Here is a 16,899-nt window from a genome sequence, read left to right as displayed (position 1 = left end):
CCCCCAAAGAACTCTCTTCACTATTCAATATTCTGCGAAGTGGGGAGCAGGAGTCACGCACCTATAGCTCAGCTCTTTAGAAAGAGGGGTAGTTTTCTATTGTCCATTGGATTATTAGCAACCCCAAGGATCTTTGCAGCTTGAGGTCAAGAGCATACAGAAAATATACAGGTGACAACTATTCACAGTGCACCTTCTCACGCATAGCAAGTGGCTGTCCACTGTTCTCAGACCCTGTGCACTGGTTCATGCACACGCTGTGCTGTGGTAGCCTATCTGTTCAGTTTGGGAATTTCTCAAAGCACAAAGAATCAAAATATCTAACACCTCCTAAAGCTGAAAACTGCACAATGCAATGCTTCAGCTGACAACTGGATGACAACTTTTGTGATAGTATGACACACACGAACAGATCCCGATTCCAACTGCAAAGCTAAAGAAAGCATGAATATCCAAGAAACAAATTGGAAGGCAGCACTGCCTCTGCAGCCAGCAGCACAGCACACTAACTACTTCAGCTTTAGCCCTCGGAAAGCTTTCCCAACCAGCACATGTTAAGCTCCCAATATGCTGTTTTGAAGAGGTGGAAATGCCGTGTTAGGAGCCTCATGAGGACTGGAAAAAAATCATAAGGTACATTAGAAGGCCAACTGTACAACTGCAGTAGGCTTTCCCCTCCCAAGTTTTCTATCCTTCTAGACACAGAACAAGCTACAGGTCAATGGGAGAGAAGAACAAACAGGCACAATCTTAAATAATCAATCACTAAAAAATGTATTTGGAAAGCTTTACCTGTGTTAAAAATGAATAAAAGATTTTGTCTTGGCAAAGAACAGGATGTGAAGCCACACGTAACAAGAAGTTTTCCAAACCAATTCTTCTTCTTTCCACAAAATCTGGATCCATGTTATCTGCTGATAGCTTATGCCAAACAAAGTCAGCCTTTAAATTAAACAGAAAAGTGTTAACATTAAATAAATAACAAACAATACAAAGTAAACTGCAGCCTCAGTTTCCTTACCCTTTTTTCTGGCAACGGTGGAACAACAATATGGGGATAGGTAACTGACAAGTAATTCCTCAACAACTCAAATTCACTGTAACGTCGCCACAGGGAGTCCACTGGGGCACACTGCCCCTCACTCTGTGTCTCAACAGCTCTGAAAGATAGAACAGGAAATGTGAGCTTTAGCAAGCTATCACTTTCTCCCTCAAACCATCATACAATTACAGCAAAGACCCTAAAATTAGTTACCCAATAATGATTACTGTGTAACTCGCCATAATTTAAAGTAATCTTCATTGATCTCCCGTCTAGATACTTCATTTAAAAAAATATGTATGACTTCTGCCTGATTGGACTCAGAATTTTTTTTAGGAACACAGGAAAAGTCAACACATTTTCAACACACCACAAACAGATAGGTGACACTGAAGAGTCACAGAAGTGACTTAATTCACATCACTACAGGATTACAAATATTTCTATTGGAAGAGTGTTAGGCTCCAATCCAGCACAATTTCGTGAGCAACTGAAGGAGACAGAGTATTACAATAAGGAATTTACTATTCAGTGAGAGAAAGTCTTCACTTTAGAGGATAAAAATTGCTTTGCCTGCAGCAGCTAGAATAGTTTACAATTTTAAAGTATTTTTGAAGTTACATTTTTTGGGATATTTTTAGAAAATCCCAGCATATTCCAAAACATTTCCTCTTTTTTCTTTTGTTCAAAGTGGTATCTTTTCTATATTTCAAGGACTAAGGACATTTAGTCAAAAGAACCAGCTAAAGACATAGTAACGTGGCACAAAAATGATGCATCTGAATATTTTGTTAGAAAACTTAAAGCCAGCATCACCTAGCACGGCATTAAAGGGTTTTATGGTACTGTAAAAGAAGAAATCATGAAACGTTACAGCATTGAGAAGTAATTTTTGCTTTCCAAGTTCATATAGTATTTCACATACAAGACATTTAAAGCAACAGAAATGCTTTGCAGTAACGTAACTATCAGGTCAGTAACACTCCTTGGCAGCTAGCATATGCCAGAATAAACACAGAGAGAGAACTTGGACAAGGTACTTCATAGAGCCAATGATGTCTATGTCTACCTTAGTTTTTATATTAAGTAACTAACAAGAGCATAAGGCACTGCAATAAACATACAGGAAACAGTATTAACTATGTTTTGAGATTATCACAGATTAGTTGAGGCTGGAAGTGACCTCTGCAGACCTGCACTCCAGCTCCCTAGCTTAAAGCAGGTTGCTCAGAACCATGTCCATTTGGGATTTAGGCATCTCCAAGGGCAGAGACTCCACCCACCACACTGGGCAGCCCATTGCTATGTTTAACCTATTTCCATGTTTAATCACCCTCACTGTGACAGAAGTTTTCTTACATTTAAATAGAATTTCCTAGATTTGAATTTGGCATTGCTGCCTTTTGTCCTCTCTCTCTGCATCAGAGTCTGACTATCTACCTTCCCCAATCAGATATTGGCACACACTGCTAAGTCCCCCTCAACTGTCTCTTTCAAAGGCTGGACAATCTCACCTCTCTCAGCCTCTCCCTACACATCAGACACTCCAACTTCATAATAATCTTCATGGCCCTTTCCTGGACTTACTTCAGCATGCCCACATCCTTCTTGCACTGGGTAGCTTGGAATCAGGCAAGGTAAGTAATGAACTACAAATTCCAGTTACAAATGGTGTTCCCCAGGGCCAGTTTGGGGGTCCAGAGAAGGGCAATGAAGCTAGTAAAGGGTCTGGAGAACAGGTCTTATGAGAAGTGGCTGAGGGAACTGGAATTGTTTAGTCTGGAGAAAAGAAGGCTGAGTGCTGACCTCATTGCTCCCTACAACTACCTGAAAAGATGTTGTAGTGAGGCAAGAGTTGGCCTGTTCTCCCCAGTATCCAGTGACAGAATGAGAGGAAATGGCCTCAAGTTGCACTAAGGCAGGTTTAAATTGAGTATTAGGAAAAATTTCTTTACTGAAAGAGTGGTCAGGCACTGGAACACACTGCCCAGGAAGGTAGTAAAGTCACCATCCCTGCACGTGTTCAAAAGATGCGCAGACACAGCACTTGAGGACACAGCTTAATAGCCACAGTGACGGTTAGGTTGATGGTTGGACTCAATGATCTTATAGATTTGTTTCAGTCAGGAAAAAAAGTCTGGCTGTACTTCTTCATACAGCACTCAGAAGAGGGTACAACATGACTTCTGCCAGTAGAACTCAGGGTATACAGTTCATGAATTCATAGGAACTAGTAAAGCTTAAAAAACAAACAGCACACAAGTTACTGATATTTTTAAGATATTCTTAACCTCCGTTTTCTAACGACCTTACTGCACAACAAAAAATGCCACTCCAGAGCAACTCCAATTATTTGATACACCTATAATACAAGAAATCCTTTCTATCCCTTTTAGAACTCTCATTAGAGAAAATAACACTGCTGTATCCTCTTATTGCATCTTGAGGCTGAAGTAATTTAATAAAGAATGACACAAATGGAATTTTTTTAAATGAGTAAAACAGAACATTTTCTGTACACCTATCCCTGCTTTGTGGAAAATTATATTTATTCCAGGTGACTAAATCTGTATGAAAAAAAATCTGAATCCCCAGAAGGAAGACAAAAGGATATTTTCATAAGCATTCAATGCAATCTGCTGCAGATTAGAAGTGTTTGACTTCAGAAAAGGTGAGCATACTGCTCGCTTCTGACAGCCACTGAATTGCACAGACAACATCCCACAAAATTCTTCCCTGTTAGAGTATTTTGCTTCACCAGCAGCAACTGCAGAATTTTGAAGAGAGCAAGCTTAGCTCACTGTTGGACTGACAGGCTGTGCAGCATTTTTCCCAAGAGGAACATTGCAAAATTTCAACATCTGAAGAACACTTCAGCTAAAAGCAGGTATCTAGTGACTGTATTAGTGATGAGTTGGAGGTAAATTTAAATAGAAAAAGAACTAAACTACTATGCTCCAGAAGATGAGTTTAGTTGAAAGCAGAAGGCACAAATCTCACTTAAAGGAGAAACTCCTGGGAGGGTCTGGTAAACAATCTAGCCATTCAAGACACTCACATAAAGGAATTATATGGATCTTTCTAATCTCTAGCTTCAGTAGCTATCAGTAAGTTGTACTGGCTTATACCATGAGTTTCAACAGCACTACTTCTGCATGGGCTATTGTCAACCCTGAAGCAAGACTACCATCGTCGATACATCACAACATTAAGTACTCTGTCTGATAACATACTGCACAAGCAAACACGAACAACAAAGCATACAGGCCAGGACTGCCGTGAGAACACAGATACATCCCAGGGGATGCGCTGCAGATCTAGATGCCAAAAGGCACCAGAGCCACCTAGAGCTGGGCAGACTGCAGCCACCTTTGCTCTAAAGGCAGGAAGATTACAGATCCAGATCTCAGATCTGGAACAAGGAGTTCTCTGTAATGGAATAGATGCTCTATCAGACAAGAAAGAGAGGAAGAATAAAAACCTGCAGGATGTACTTGGTTGCTACTGAATGCCTGTCCCTCCGATGCATAACCATTTCCTGCCCACAGCAAATTCCACACTGGGACTGGCACAGGAGTTAACTTGCTCTTCTTTCCAGTGGTGATTTTTAAATAACAGTTTCATTATTCATTTTTTTTTACTAATCCGAGGTTTAAGACCCATCATCTCATAACTAGAGGTAGACTAGGCGTGCACACACTACTGACAGTTTATGACAGCCTAACACATTTCATATCCACAGCAGAGTTAGAAAAAGTTACCACCAAAGGGTAAACTTTATTTTTTAAAACATCATTTTATTTTCCCTGTCAATACAAGGCCCTAAGGAAAAGTAATGCTAGTTGCAATTATTCTTCCTCTCCACTTATTCTATGAACTTGCACTGCCACTGACAACTTCAGTTATGAAGTTTTTCACATCCTGAATACAAAGTAATTCAAGTTCATTTGGCTGTTTCATTTCAATACAGTGTACTCCAGTTTTGTCTTCTGCCTCTCATGTAATCAGTTCTCCATATAGGGCAAGTCGGTATTTATCACTTTCTGAACAATCTACAACATCAATGAAGTCAGCACACAGAAGAATTAAAAGAAGTTTATCTTTCAAGGAAGTTTCCAGTCCAGACATTCCTACTCCATTTTAAAGTGCACTTCTGTAAAAATAAAACTTCAGGAAATGTTAGAAAGGAACCATCCCTCATTTTGGCAGCATGCATTTGCAAGTTTGCATCTGTGGCCTTAATACAGCACCCTTGTACTAAATACAACTTTATACTACCAATACATGTTACTGAAGTTAAGTAGCTTATCTTCCATGGTTGATCTGCCCTCACTCATCATGTCTGGCTTGCCATTGCTCCATGTACACAATAAAGCTGACTGGGCAAAAATGAGTAAAAGTTGATCTGGATTTTTCTTACAACTCCCAATTCCTACCATTGAGAGAGTCACATTATCATTTAGTAAGTTTCAATAGTTTTAATAGCACATGTGAAAAGAAAACCAAAGAATAGTGCTCTGCTAGAAACCAAGAGGAAAAAAAAATTCATTAAATCAAAAAGAATGCCTTTGTAAGTTGAAAAGTCACTCCACAGATCCAAGTCTGTTTAGGAAACTAGAAGTACTCTACTTTCATGGTATGAGTGAGAGGCTAGAAGCAAATGTGCTTACATTTCATATTCCTATCCTACAAATATTTAAGGAAGTAAAACAGACCATGCCACTCACCACATCTTCCCTGTTCACACTGAAGAAACTAAGGAAGTTTACTAGATCTAAAGGCTACCATCAATTTACTTCAATAAAGCAAATCTGTAGACAACAGAGCAGGCCTTCCTAAGTCTAAGTTAATCAGGCTTTACAACCCTTAGGAAGGACACACACTTTGCATTATATCCTGAAGAAAAAAATCAATTACTACTAGAAAACCTTGAAGTTCAATCCTGCCCAAGTAGTTTGCTCTATTTTAAGTAGATGGCACATGATACAACCTCAGCACAGTCTGTGTTGAGCAGCCTAACATTATTTCTCTTCTCAGATCATTCTTAACTGCCTTTAGTCTAACATGAATTCGTTCTCACTATCTTGGGAAGTGTGATCACTGCCTTTTTTGTTGTAACTGTTGCTTATAGCTTTATATAACAGTCCCTGCTTTTGGTGAAAAGCAATAGAGACAACAGACAAAGGAAGCAAGTATGACAGCAAAACAGGAAGACAGACACTCGTCCACAGACATGTCTGGATGTTCTTTGCCCACTGCTGCACTCTTAACTGGTTACATGTCAGCAGAAACGTGTCACCACACCGCTGCCTCCTCTACAGGAGGGGCAGCCCTGCTGCCTCTGCCATTAGGAGCACACGCTCTAGTCATTTACTTTTGTTTAGTGTCTTTTAGTGATCACAGGGAGAAGACATCTCAGGAGTGCAGCTGCATAGCACACAAAGAAGCTATGCTTTCCCAAACAAACATAAAACATTCTGAAATTAATCCTAGTTTAAGAATCCGCCTTATGCTCAGGCTTTGATAAAATCAAAACAGCTGGATTCTGCTCTCTACAACACAGCACCGTGGAGCTGCATAAAGGATGGGAACAGCAAAGTTCTTTGCAAAGCTGTGGTGGGAAAGTCCTCCATGGCCTCAATTATTAATCTGCATCCACACTACTACCTACTAAACAAGGTAGTATGTGTTTAAAATGGAATGAATGGATTTGGGACAGGCAAGCAAGATAAGAGAAGTTTCTTTTTTTTTTTTTGAGCGCACCAAAAATGTCTCCACCTTGTTACACACAAGACCATAAAATATCACCAATTACAAGAGCATTTCTCCCCAGGAACCCCATTCCAGAAAGGAAGTAGAAATCCACAAAGGTACTCATTACACTTAATACCTTCATTACCATCTAATTTTTTAGACCACTTTATGGACTTCATCATTAAATGCAAGTACTGCAGACCAATTTCAATTAAGATTATAATCACTTGTTGACATTCAGATAAACTTCTCAATTTGTTTTGGTTTTAAAAACACAATATAATACTTGTACAGTCTTCAGGCAGGAAAACCATATGTTTCCCCTCCAAGTACAGTTTTAACAAAGCAAGTTATTCACTGAATGAACCAACCTGCCTGAAAAAGAGACAAAATTAAAACCTTCAGTTCTTACATTCATAACTGATGTCATAAGTGATTAGAAGATTACATTACTCCAAAAGTCATGTTCATTTGCCTTAATTCAAAGTGCCAATGTGAAAACTTTAGTCCATTTAATTAACCTCTTCCCATTTCCCATTTAAAACTAATTATCTTAAATGAGCCATTAAACAATTCTGAATGTAATAAAAAGAGGAATGGCTGCAAAATATTAAATCAGACAAGAATGAAATACATCAGTTCACTTCCTTGTAAAAGTAATCTCTCCAACTGCAGAAGCAGTACCTTTGCTTTCAGCCTTTGACCTTTTATTGTACAAAAAGGGACATCTCCACCCCCTTATAGCGGACAAGGTTCACTCTCTATGTAGAGAAACACTGTTTTAGAGGGATGGCAAATTTCTTCCACCAGCTATTTAGAAATCACCTCTGGATTTAGACCTCTTAACAGACAGAAGAGGAAACACTACATATAAATTACGTGCTTTATAAGATACCAAAAAAGTTACCTGGTAAACTCTATGATAAAGAGGCAGTTTTCCTGCCAGAAGATTTTTCACAGCTTCCTGGTTGGTTTGATTTTTTTCCTCCCCTCCCTTTTTATTTCTTTGTATTAAAGAATCACAGAATATTCTTGTCAGTGTTGTGGCTTAACCTCAGTTGGCAATTAAGTACCTCACAGACACTCCTAATTCTCTCCCATGTGCCACTGATGAAAAGAAGAAAAGTGAGAAAACTCGAAGGGCTGAGATAAAGACAGTTTAATAGGCAAAGCAGAACAAGGAACTCCTTCACTACTTCCCACTGGCAGGAGGCATTCAGCCACCTCTAGGAAAGCAAGGCTTCACCACACTTAACAGTTACGTGGGAAGACAAATGCCATCACTTGAAATGTCCCTCCCTTCCTCCTCCTTCTGCCAGTTGATATTGCTGAGCATGATACCACATAGTATGGAGTATTCATTTTGTCACTTCGGGTCAGCTGTCCCAGCAGTGTCCCCTCCCAACTGCTTGTGCACCTCTAGCCTACTCACTGATGGGGTTGTGGAACAAACAGGGAAGGCCTTGACTGTGTGAGCACTGTCTAGCAGCAGCTAAACATCCCTGAATTATCAGCACTGTTTTCAGCACAAATCCAAACCACAGCCCCACATGAGCTACTATAAAGAAAATTAACTCTATCCCAGCCAAAGTCAGCACATCTATTTTGCTACACTTAACTATATATAAACCTACTAGGCAGATTAAGGATTCATAGTTTCAATCAAGAAAGAACCAGCTGCGAAATGTTCACCTCCTCTGTCTTTAAACTCATGACTCTCCTTTGTTTAACACATATGCTGAATTCAGACTTTCATTTTTCCTAATACTTCTTTTGGAGGCAGCATAGAAGTATTCCTCTCAATAACCAAAACCCACATTTTGTTGTTTTATCAGAAGACAACAAAATTCTGCAGGCATTTCTTCTGTGCCACTCACCAGAAAACACATGCCTGGGCTCTTCACCTAACCCAACATAGAACAGGAGACTCTGGAAGAGGGGCTCAAACAGAATGCAAAAAAGAAAAAACTCCTTGCGTCCCATGGTGCAGCATTGCTACCACTGAACTGTGACCTGTCTGGCTAGTCATTTCCATGTTCATTTCCGTCACACTGATTTTCTTTGTAAGTTCTTACACTTTGAACGGCCAATCTAAGGTCTTAAGGAAGAAGCAGGTATCATTTATGTCAATTTAACCAACAGAAAGCTTTCCAAATACTGAAAGACTAAATAAGCTTAGTCACTTCCCTAGCTGTTCTGGGGCAGCAACAAGAAAATATACTGAATTACCAAGTCAAAGTACTTTAGGAAGTAAAAGACTAGTAGGGCTGAAAACCAGGAATCCTGCTTTTAAGTAGTCAGGCAGCAGGCTACACAAAGTTGGGTTAGTTTTCTCCTAAAGCTATTAAAAAAAAAACAACACACCACAACAAAACACCACCAAGAAAAAAAAAAAAAACACAGTGTGACCAGAAGAACCACACTAGAGATGTGAAAGGCAGCAGAGATCATAGAATCAACCAGGTTGGAAGAGACCTCCAAGATCATCCAGTACAACCTAGCACCCAGCCCTATCCAGTCAACTAGACCATGGCACCAAGTGCCTCATCCAGGCTTTTCTTCAACACTCCCAGGGATGGTGACTCCACCACCTCCCTGGGCAGCCCATTCCAAATTAACTAAACAGAAGTATTCTAAACACTACAGAAGAGATTGTTTAAAGGGTTTAAAGCAGAAGCCAAAAAAAAAGTTTCATCCCTGTATGTGCTATAACTAAAAGTCCATCAACACAGAACACTTGCAAGGTGCTTTGCATTCTGATTAGCTTTCAGTTCTGTCACAAAAAAAAAAAAGGGGGTACAAGGGCAAGAGTCACAATTCTGGGTATTATACTACCTCAGCTCTTTCTTTTTCTTTAATGCAGACCACAGCTGCCTGAAATTCTTACAAGGAATAAAGTCTGAAATTAAGCGAGGTCTTGGATATCTGTAGTTTCCCTACACCTGCGTCTCAAGAAGAGATATTTAGCTACACATCTCAACTGCAAGAATTCATGCTTGCCTTAATGCCATTCCCCGCAAAGAGGTGGAAGTGCTCCTCTGGTCTCACAGAGAGAATATAAAAATGAAGTTATTTTTAAGTAACTGTATAGTTTAATGGAAGCTGTCAAACAAACTGACTACAAGACTAATTGAACGGAAATAGCTCACCACAAAACTTTAATTGACTAATGCAGAACGGTGTAAACCATGAATAAAGGGGATACTTTCAGGAAGCACAACTCTGGGAATCTGATGAGGGTCTGCAGTCTACAGTAATAGAGTTTGTTTTGTCTCAAAGTAAAAGATCTACATCAGGGTATAATAATAAAAAAACACCCAAACCAAACACCACCACCAAAACAACAAAAACAACCTTCCAAACAAAATAAAGATAACCTGAACACATGAGAAAAGTAATAAATCTTTTCAAAAATAAAAAAGAAACACCAACATCACCTGAATTGATCAGGACTGATAGAACTAACATGTTGAAAGTTTAGGTACTCAGCTCCTGTTCTGTAACAAACATACAGCATAACTGCATCCATTTTGCATCTCTTTTTCACCCAGATACAATTCCTCACTTCAAATGGAAATTAAATCCCAGATAGCAGTAATGACAGAATCCCAGTTCTCATAAACATAATGCAACTATTATTAAGCAGTCTTCCTTTTATATTACTATAAACTGAGTCTTATTCTTCAGCTACAAAATATCCTATTACCCACAGACAAATTGCTGTGAAGCCCACCTACAGCTTCAGGCTCAGCAGGAAGCACATTTAATAGCCACCAATTACATTTATGCAAGAAATTTTGCCTTCTCAGCAAAAGCAATAGAGAACCTATTTTATTAGAGATGTAACAAGCCCACATTTTCAATAGTTCTGTGATAAACATATAATTTGTCTTGGTATTTGCTGACCACAGAATGAAACAAATCTTAATAAAGGAAAGCAATCTCGGTAGCAAAATACAGCTTTGCCACTACGAAAGAACCACTGGGGAAGACCAACAGGAGCAAGTCTAAAGCAATGTAAGAATGGTGGGAAAGGAGATGCAGTTAGCATGTTCTGAGGCTGCATAAAGATGCCCCTGGAGTACATTGCTCATCACAGTTAGACACCAACGATTCCAATTTTCTTCTCTTTTCCTTGAGAAATGTTATTAAAGGAAAAATGACATTATTTATGTGAAAATATATGATCTTTAAAACTGTGAAACTTTTAAACATCTAAGCAACTGCTAGAGAGTTGCAGTTTAATAAAAAACATGTCTAATTCCTAAAGCTTAGCAAAAATATAATAAATGTATCCCAGAAGGTATGCAGTGTGATTGGTATGTCCCTTCATCAGTTAAACAAGCTAAGAAGCCTTTTAACTAGTGCGACAGCATTACAATTTGAACTCTTCAGAGCCTTTGCAAAACATGACTGCTTTGTTTCAAGAAGATTTTATCTGGACAGTAGGTCATCCTGGAGCCAAAGCCCAAAAGGTTAAAACTGTTCATATTAAGAAGAGAAAGACAAAACTCCTAATAAAGTCTAATTCTGAAATTCTTGCTTCAGCTGAGTAACATGATCCAGTATAACAGGGGTCATCTGTGACTGTTTGGGAAGTAACAGTAAGTTAGAAGATATTTTAAAGCTTTGTTCACTACTTTGTGCTTAACACTGCAAGTTGTCCTTCTGGCACCAATCGTGTTTACCACACTTGTATTATTGATCTTGTTAATACCAGACAATTGAAAGCAGTAAGTTCTCCAGTGAAAGTTCAAGCTAGTGTGAAGGAAGGAAGTAGTTATTTAACCCTAACCCTTAGAGCAATGGTGATGAGATCAAGCACAGCACTCCAAGTTATAGCAGAGCAGTAAATTTTGACATGTCATGAGACTTCTTTATTTTCTTTTAAACAAAAGTATTGTCTCAGACCACAATGCACAACCTCTCTCCCATACAAGCTACACATCAAGACCATAAATTTATTCAGCCTTTGTATAATAAATAATCAAAGCAGTTGTTGATGCTGTGTTAGAGCAACATCTTTCAAGTACACATTTTCCCATCTAGCTCCAAATTAAGCATGACAGCACACAACTACAGAATACCAGCATTTGTACCAAATGGGAGATCAGATGCCAAGCTTTCCCAGGAACAGATCCCCCAGAGTGGGTTGATAATTACATAACAAATCATACTCCAGCTAAATCCTGTCAACTGTACCTCAATACTTTAAAGGGTGGAAGGAAGAACCTGTTTAGAAGGGTACATCCACATACACTTAAGAGTGAGCTCTCATCACCCACCTTGTCTCAATGAGGTAAGCTGTGTATGTTTCCTGCATATTCATGGCATTCCTCCCAGTCCGTTTTTCAGCTTCTGAAACGGTGATTTCCATTTTTTTTGCCAAACAGTCTTCCATCTTCTCAGAGGAAAATAAAGACTCATGTAACATCAGCCACACAAGCCTAAGACTACTAACCCTGCCTTCCCTTCTCCCACACCACACCAAAACTTGTCTCTATAGGGCACAGGCTTCGGGAGGGCTTCATTTTGCACCCATGTTCTGTATCGCGTTTGCAAATGAAAACAGAAAGCCTGCTTTTGGGAGGTTAAAATGCAGTCAGCAAGTCGGCAGTTTCAGATACCAAAAGCCATTATGTGCTGGGAAGACAGAGAAAGCAAAATTATTTCTCCCAGCAGGGAAAAGTAACTTTCTTTAAAAGCAAACAAAACAAACAGCCCAGTACTTTCTACTCAAACACTTCCCAACTACCAGCGAATTCCTCCTCGGGACACCTGGGGCACAGGTAACCACCTCTCCCCTTTCACAGCAAACACAACACATACAGAGAGAGATGTTTTTCTTTCAATCTCTCCGGGAAGTATCGTTATCTTTCGCACGGTGACGGGAAAAAGTCACTCAGGACCACACTCCCACCCTCTAGAAAGACAAAGCTGAACTGAGCAGGGAAGGGGATTTATTTGTAAAACTAAGGGGAGGGGGAGGGCGCAAACTGAGAATAAAAATATTAAACTAATAATATGGCGCTCATGATGAGGGCAGACGGTGCACAAAGCCCCCTGACGCCGTCAAGAACAGGGATGGGAGACCCTCACAGCTCACAGGGGACTGGGCTGCGCTGCTCCCATCCGTACTCCCTTGGGCAGAGGCTCGGCCCCAGGCAGGTTCGTCCCACTTGTAGCCCTTTCCCACCGCGGCGAGCAGCGCTGGGCTACTGCTCGTCCCAGGCCTCCCCGCTCCGACCGAGCCCCGCACCCCTGTCTGCCTGCCCCGGGCCAGCGGCGCGGCGGGCGGGCAGCACGCTCAGGAAAGCCCGGTGCTCGGCCCCAGCGGAGTAGGCCGTAACGAGGCCGGAGGCCAGCGTGGGGGGAGTCGCCGCACCGCCGCTGTCACCCCCCACACCCTCACCGTCGCTACGGGCTGCTCCGGAGGCGGGAGGCAGCTGCTGGGCGCTACGCCATCCTCCTCCGGGCGGCTATCGCTCGGTTCGGTCTCGGCGCTCTCCATGGGGATAAGGGGCTCGGCCGCCTCCCTTCGCGCAGGCGCTGAGGCCGGCTCCGGCGAGCAAACTCATCGCAGGTCCTAGAGAGAGCTGCCGGGGCGGGGGTGTGTACCCGCCTGGCGGCCGGCGCTGCCCACGGCCGCTGCCTAGGGGCTGAGGCGGAGAGGGCTTGCGGCGACGCGCACCACGCCAGTCCCCGGCCTCCTCCGGCGCATCGCTGCCGCCTGTCTGGACCGATGCTCATCGATTGGCTTGATCTAAGCCCTTTCTAGCCTCTTGGCGTCCTGTCCGCCTTTCTGCCAACAATGGCACTGCTAGGTAGCTGGCGGTGGGGCCAGTGCCATGAACTCGGGTGGGTGAAAGTCTCCCCTCGTTGCTACACTGCTCCTCTTGCCCGGAGCCAGGCAGCGTGAGTCTCCAAACGGCAGAGGGACAAACCTCTCGCCATGCCCTGGCCGCTCATCCTCACACAGAGGACTGTAAATGTTTAAGCTTTACTTTTGTTGTTGTTCGGTTCTCAGGTCACCAAAGAGTTCTTGACTCTTGCACTTACCGTCTTCATCTTTTGGCTGTATCAGGACAACTTGTCACTTTTCTTCGTGGAGTCTCTTTCAGTAGCTATTCACTTCCCCACAGGATGTTTGTTAAACAAAGAAACAACAACAAAAATAAACCAACAACAAAACCTGAGCTGGCTAATGTTAAGCTCACCAGCCTATTATTTCCCCACTCTTACCCATTCACAAGCAGTGAAGGATTGGTCGTGCTGCGTTCGCTGTTACTTACCCTCTTGTCCACTCTGCCGCCTTCGTTGGCTCTCCCCGGGCAGTGGAACAACATTCTCCTGCCCACCACCTCTGCTGGCTAGCACCGAAGTGTGTCTCGTCCTGCCACATCCAGCTGGCAGCCAGTCACTAGTGGTGTCCCTCAGGGATCTGTGCTGGGCCCCATCCTCTTTAACATCTTCATAGATGATCTGGATGAGGGCATGGAGTCAGTCATCAGCAAGTTTGCAGATGACACCAAGCTGGGGGCAGATGTGGCTGCGTTGGAGGGCAGAAGGGCTCTGCAGTGGGACCTTGACCGCCTGGACAGATGGGCAGAGTCCAATGGGATGGGGTTCAATAGCTCCAAGTGCAGGGTGCTGCACTTTGGCCACAACAACCCCATGCAGAGATACAGGCTGGGGTCGGAGTGGCTGGAGAGCAGCCAGACAGAGAGGGATCTGGGGGTGCTGATTGATACCCGCCTGAACATGAGCCAGCAGTGTGCCCAGGTGGCCAAGAGAGCCAGTGGCATCCTGGCCTACATCAGGAATGGTGTGGTCAGCAGGAGCAGGGAGGTCATTCTGCCCCTGTACTCTGCACTGGTTAGACCACACCTTGAGTACTGTGTTCAGTTCTGGGCCCCCCAGTTTAGGAGGGACATTGAGATGCTTGAGCGTGTCCAGAGAAGGGCGACGAGGCTGGTGAGAGGCCTTGAGCACAGCCCTACGAGGAGAGGCTGAGGGAGCTGGGATTGGTTAGCCTGGAGAAGAGGAGGCTCAGGGGTGACCTTATTGCTGTCTACAACTACCTGAGGGGTGGTTGTGGCCAGGAGGAGGTTGCTCTCTTCTCTCAGGTGGCCAGCACCAGAACGAGAGGACACAGCCTCAGGCTGCGCCAGGGGAGATTTAGGCTGGAGGTGAGGAGAAAGTTCTTCACTGGGAGAGTCATTGGACACTGGAATGGGCTGCCCGGGGAGGTGGTGGAGTCGCCGTCCCTGGGGCTGTTCAAGGCAGGATTGGACGTGGCACTTGGTGCCATGGTCTAGCCTTGAGCTCTGTGGTAAAGGGTTGGACTTGATGATCTGTGAGGTCTCTTCCAACCCTGATGATACTGTGATACTGTGATACTTCCCCAAGAGGTGCCCAAGTAGTTAAAGTGCCCCAAGGTCAGCTGTGGGGAAGCCTCTGTCATTTATTTAATCAAAGCCCATGCTGCCTCCTCTCTTCTCATTGAGCAGGAACCAGTCCTGTTCTGTTTCTGTGATTTCCTGTTCTTTTCGGAGACACGTCCAGCAACTCTGTCCTGCACCTCCTAGTGAGCATCAGTTAATAGGCCACACTATATGTGTGTGTATACATACATACATATCCAGGTGGGGGTTGGTCTCTTCTGCCGGACAACCAGCAACAGAATAAGTGGACACAGTGTCAAGTTGTGCTGAGGGAGGTACAGGCTGGATGTTAGGAGGAAGTTCTTGCCAGAGAGAGTGATTTGCCATTGGAATGAGCTGCCCAGGGAGGTGGTGCAGTTGCTTCAAGAAAAGCCTGGATGAGGCACTCGGTGCCATGGTCTAGTTGACTGGATAGGACTGGGTGATAGGTTGGACTGGATGATCTTGGAGGTCTCTTCCAACCTGGTTGATTCCATGATTATATGTATATATATATATATATATATATATATACCTTCATTGTTGCAGCCTTTGGATTTATTATTTATCTTGGAGAGACATTCAGCAAGTCTGCCCTGCACCTCCTAGTGAACATCAGTTAATAAGTCATACTATATATATGTGTGTGCATATCTATGGACACACACACACACACATATGTATAACTTCATTGTTGCAGCCTTTGGATTTATTCCCTCATGACCCAGTAATGCCCACACAGCCCTCATGGGGTGAGAAAACTCGGTGGAGAGGTTCTTCCTCTTTGTTCCTCATATTGCATACATCATTTTGGACACTTAGAAGTAGCCCCATCATCCCTCCAGTTTACATATCAAATCACTCCCTCGAGATTTCCCATATTTCCACCAGATTCATGTACCAATTCAGGCACTACATTTCTTCATTATTATAATGTAGTTTTTGTTATTTTCCTGTCCTTTTCAAACCCAGATTAAGGGCCACCTCAGGAGATTAAAGAGGTGATATTACAGGTTTCTTTGCTTTTTGCTTTGAGTAGGAAATCTTTGTGTGTGTGTGTTGACCGGGGCTGAATTTGCATACATTTTTCATCCAAAAATTAATCCTTTTCTTTCAACAACAATTAAAGCAGATCTCAAAATCCCCTTTGAAGAACCCATGAATTAATATCTGGCATCTGGTTTCTATTCTGTTGTCTTCAGTGTTTATTCAACTTTCTCCTCAGATTGTTTGAAGTGATACTTCAATCCCTCCTTTCCCACCCCTCCACCGCTGTAGCTGCATGGAGTTTCCCAAGCTTTTCCACAAAAAGGCTTTCCTAGAAGAAAAGTTTTCTACAAGTATGTGAGCTGTGATTTGTCCTCTGAGTAGAACTGATTTAAGATTTGTTTTCTAAACCCAAAGTCTAGTTTAGATGTAAAAGCATGATTGCACGTTGTAAGACACAGTCTGTTTTCCATTAGGGCATGGTTTTCTTATGTTTACTCAAGATGTACATTAAGATACATACCTTGTATCAATTACACTTGCATTTGCAGGATGTGCATACTGATTTTTTTTTTCTCCTGATCTTTATCAGTGATATAAATGGAAATATTTATGTGTAATACTTTGTATTAAGTACTTTTATTACGGAAACCATGTTATCAACAGAGTACAGTAATATTTTGCATGTCTCAC

General features: G+C 42.4%; 1 protein-coding gene across 1 annotated transcript in view; it reads right to left on the bottom strand.

Annotated features, from left to right (window-relative positions):
- The window catches only part of SNX4 (sorting nexin 4), a 35,348-nt gene extending 21,889 nt beyond the window's left edge, over window positions 1-13,459 (bottom strand). Inside the window, exons 1-4 of the mRNA XM_064156647.1 lie at window positions 13,209-13,459; window positions 12,082-12,197; window positions 1,022-1,160; window positions 793-942 (exon numbers count right to left, since the gene is read on the bottom strand). Coding sequence (XP_064012717.1) covers window positions 793-942; window positions 1,022-1,160; window positions 12,082-12,197; window positions 13,209-13,307 — 504 coding nt within the window. The 5' untranslated portion in view covers window positions 13,308-13,459. The remainder of the gene's footprint in view (window positions 1-792; window positions 943-1,021; window positions 1,161-12,081; window positions 12,198-13,208) is intronic.
- Window positions 13,460-16,899: the final 3,440 nt, after the last annotated feature.

The sequence above is a fragment of the Pogoniulus pusillus genome, chromosome 2, assembly GCF_015220805.1.
Source record: "Pogoniulus pusillus isolate bPogPus1 chromosome 2, bPogPus1.pri, whole genome shotgun sequence".
In the NCBI taxonomy this organism is placed as follows: domain Eukaryota; kingdom Metazoa; phylum Chordata; class Aves; order Piciformes; family Lybiidae; genus Pogoniulus; species Pogoniulus pusillus.
Note: the sequence above shows the minus strand (reverse complement) of the source record. Positions and strands in the feature narration are given on the sequence as shown.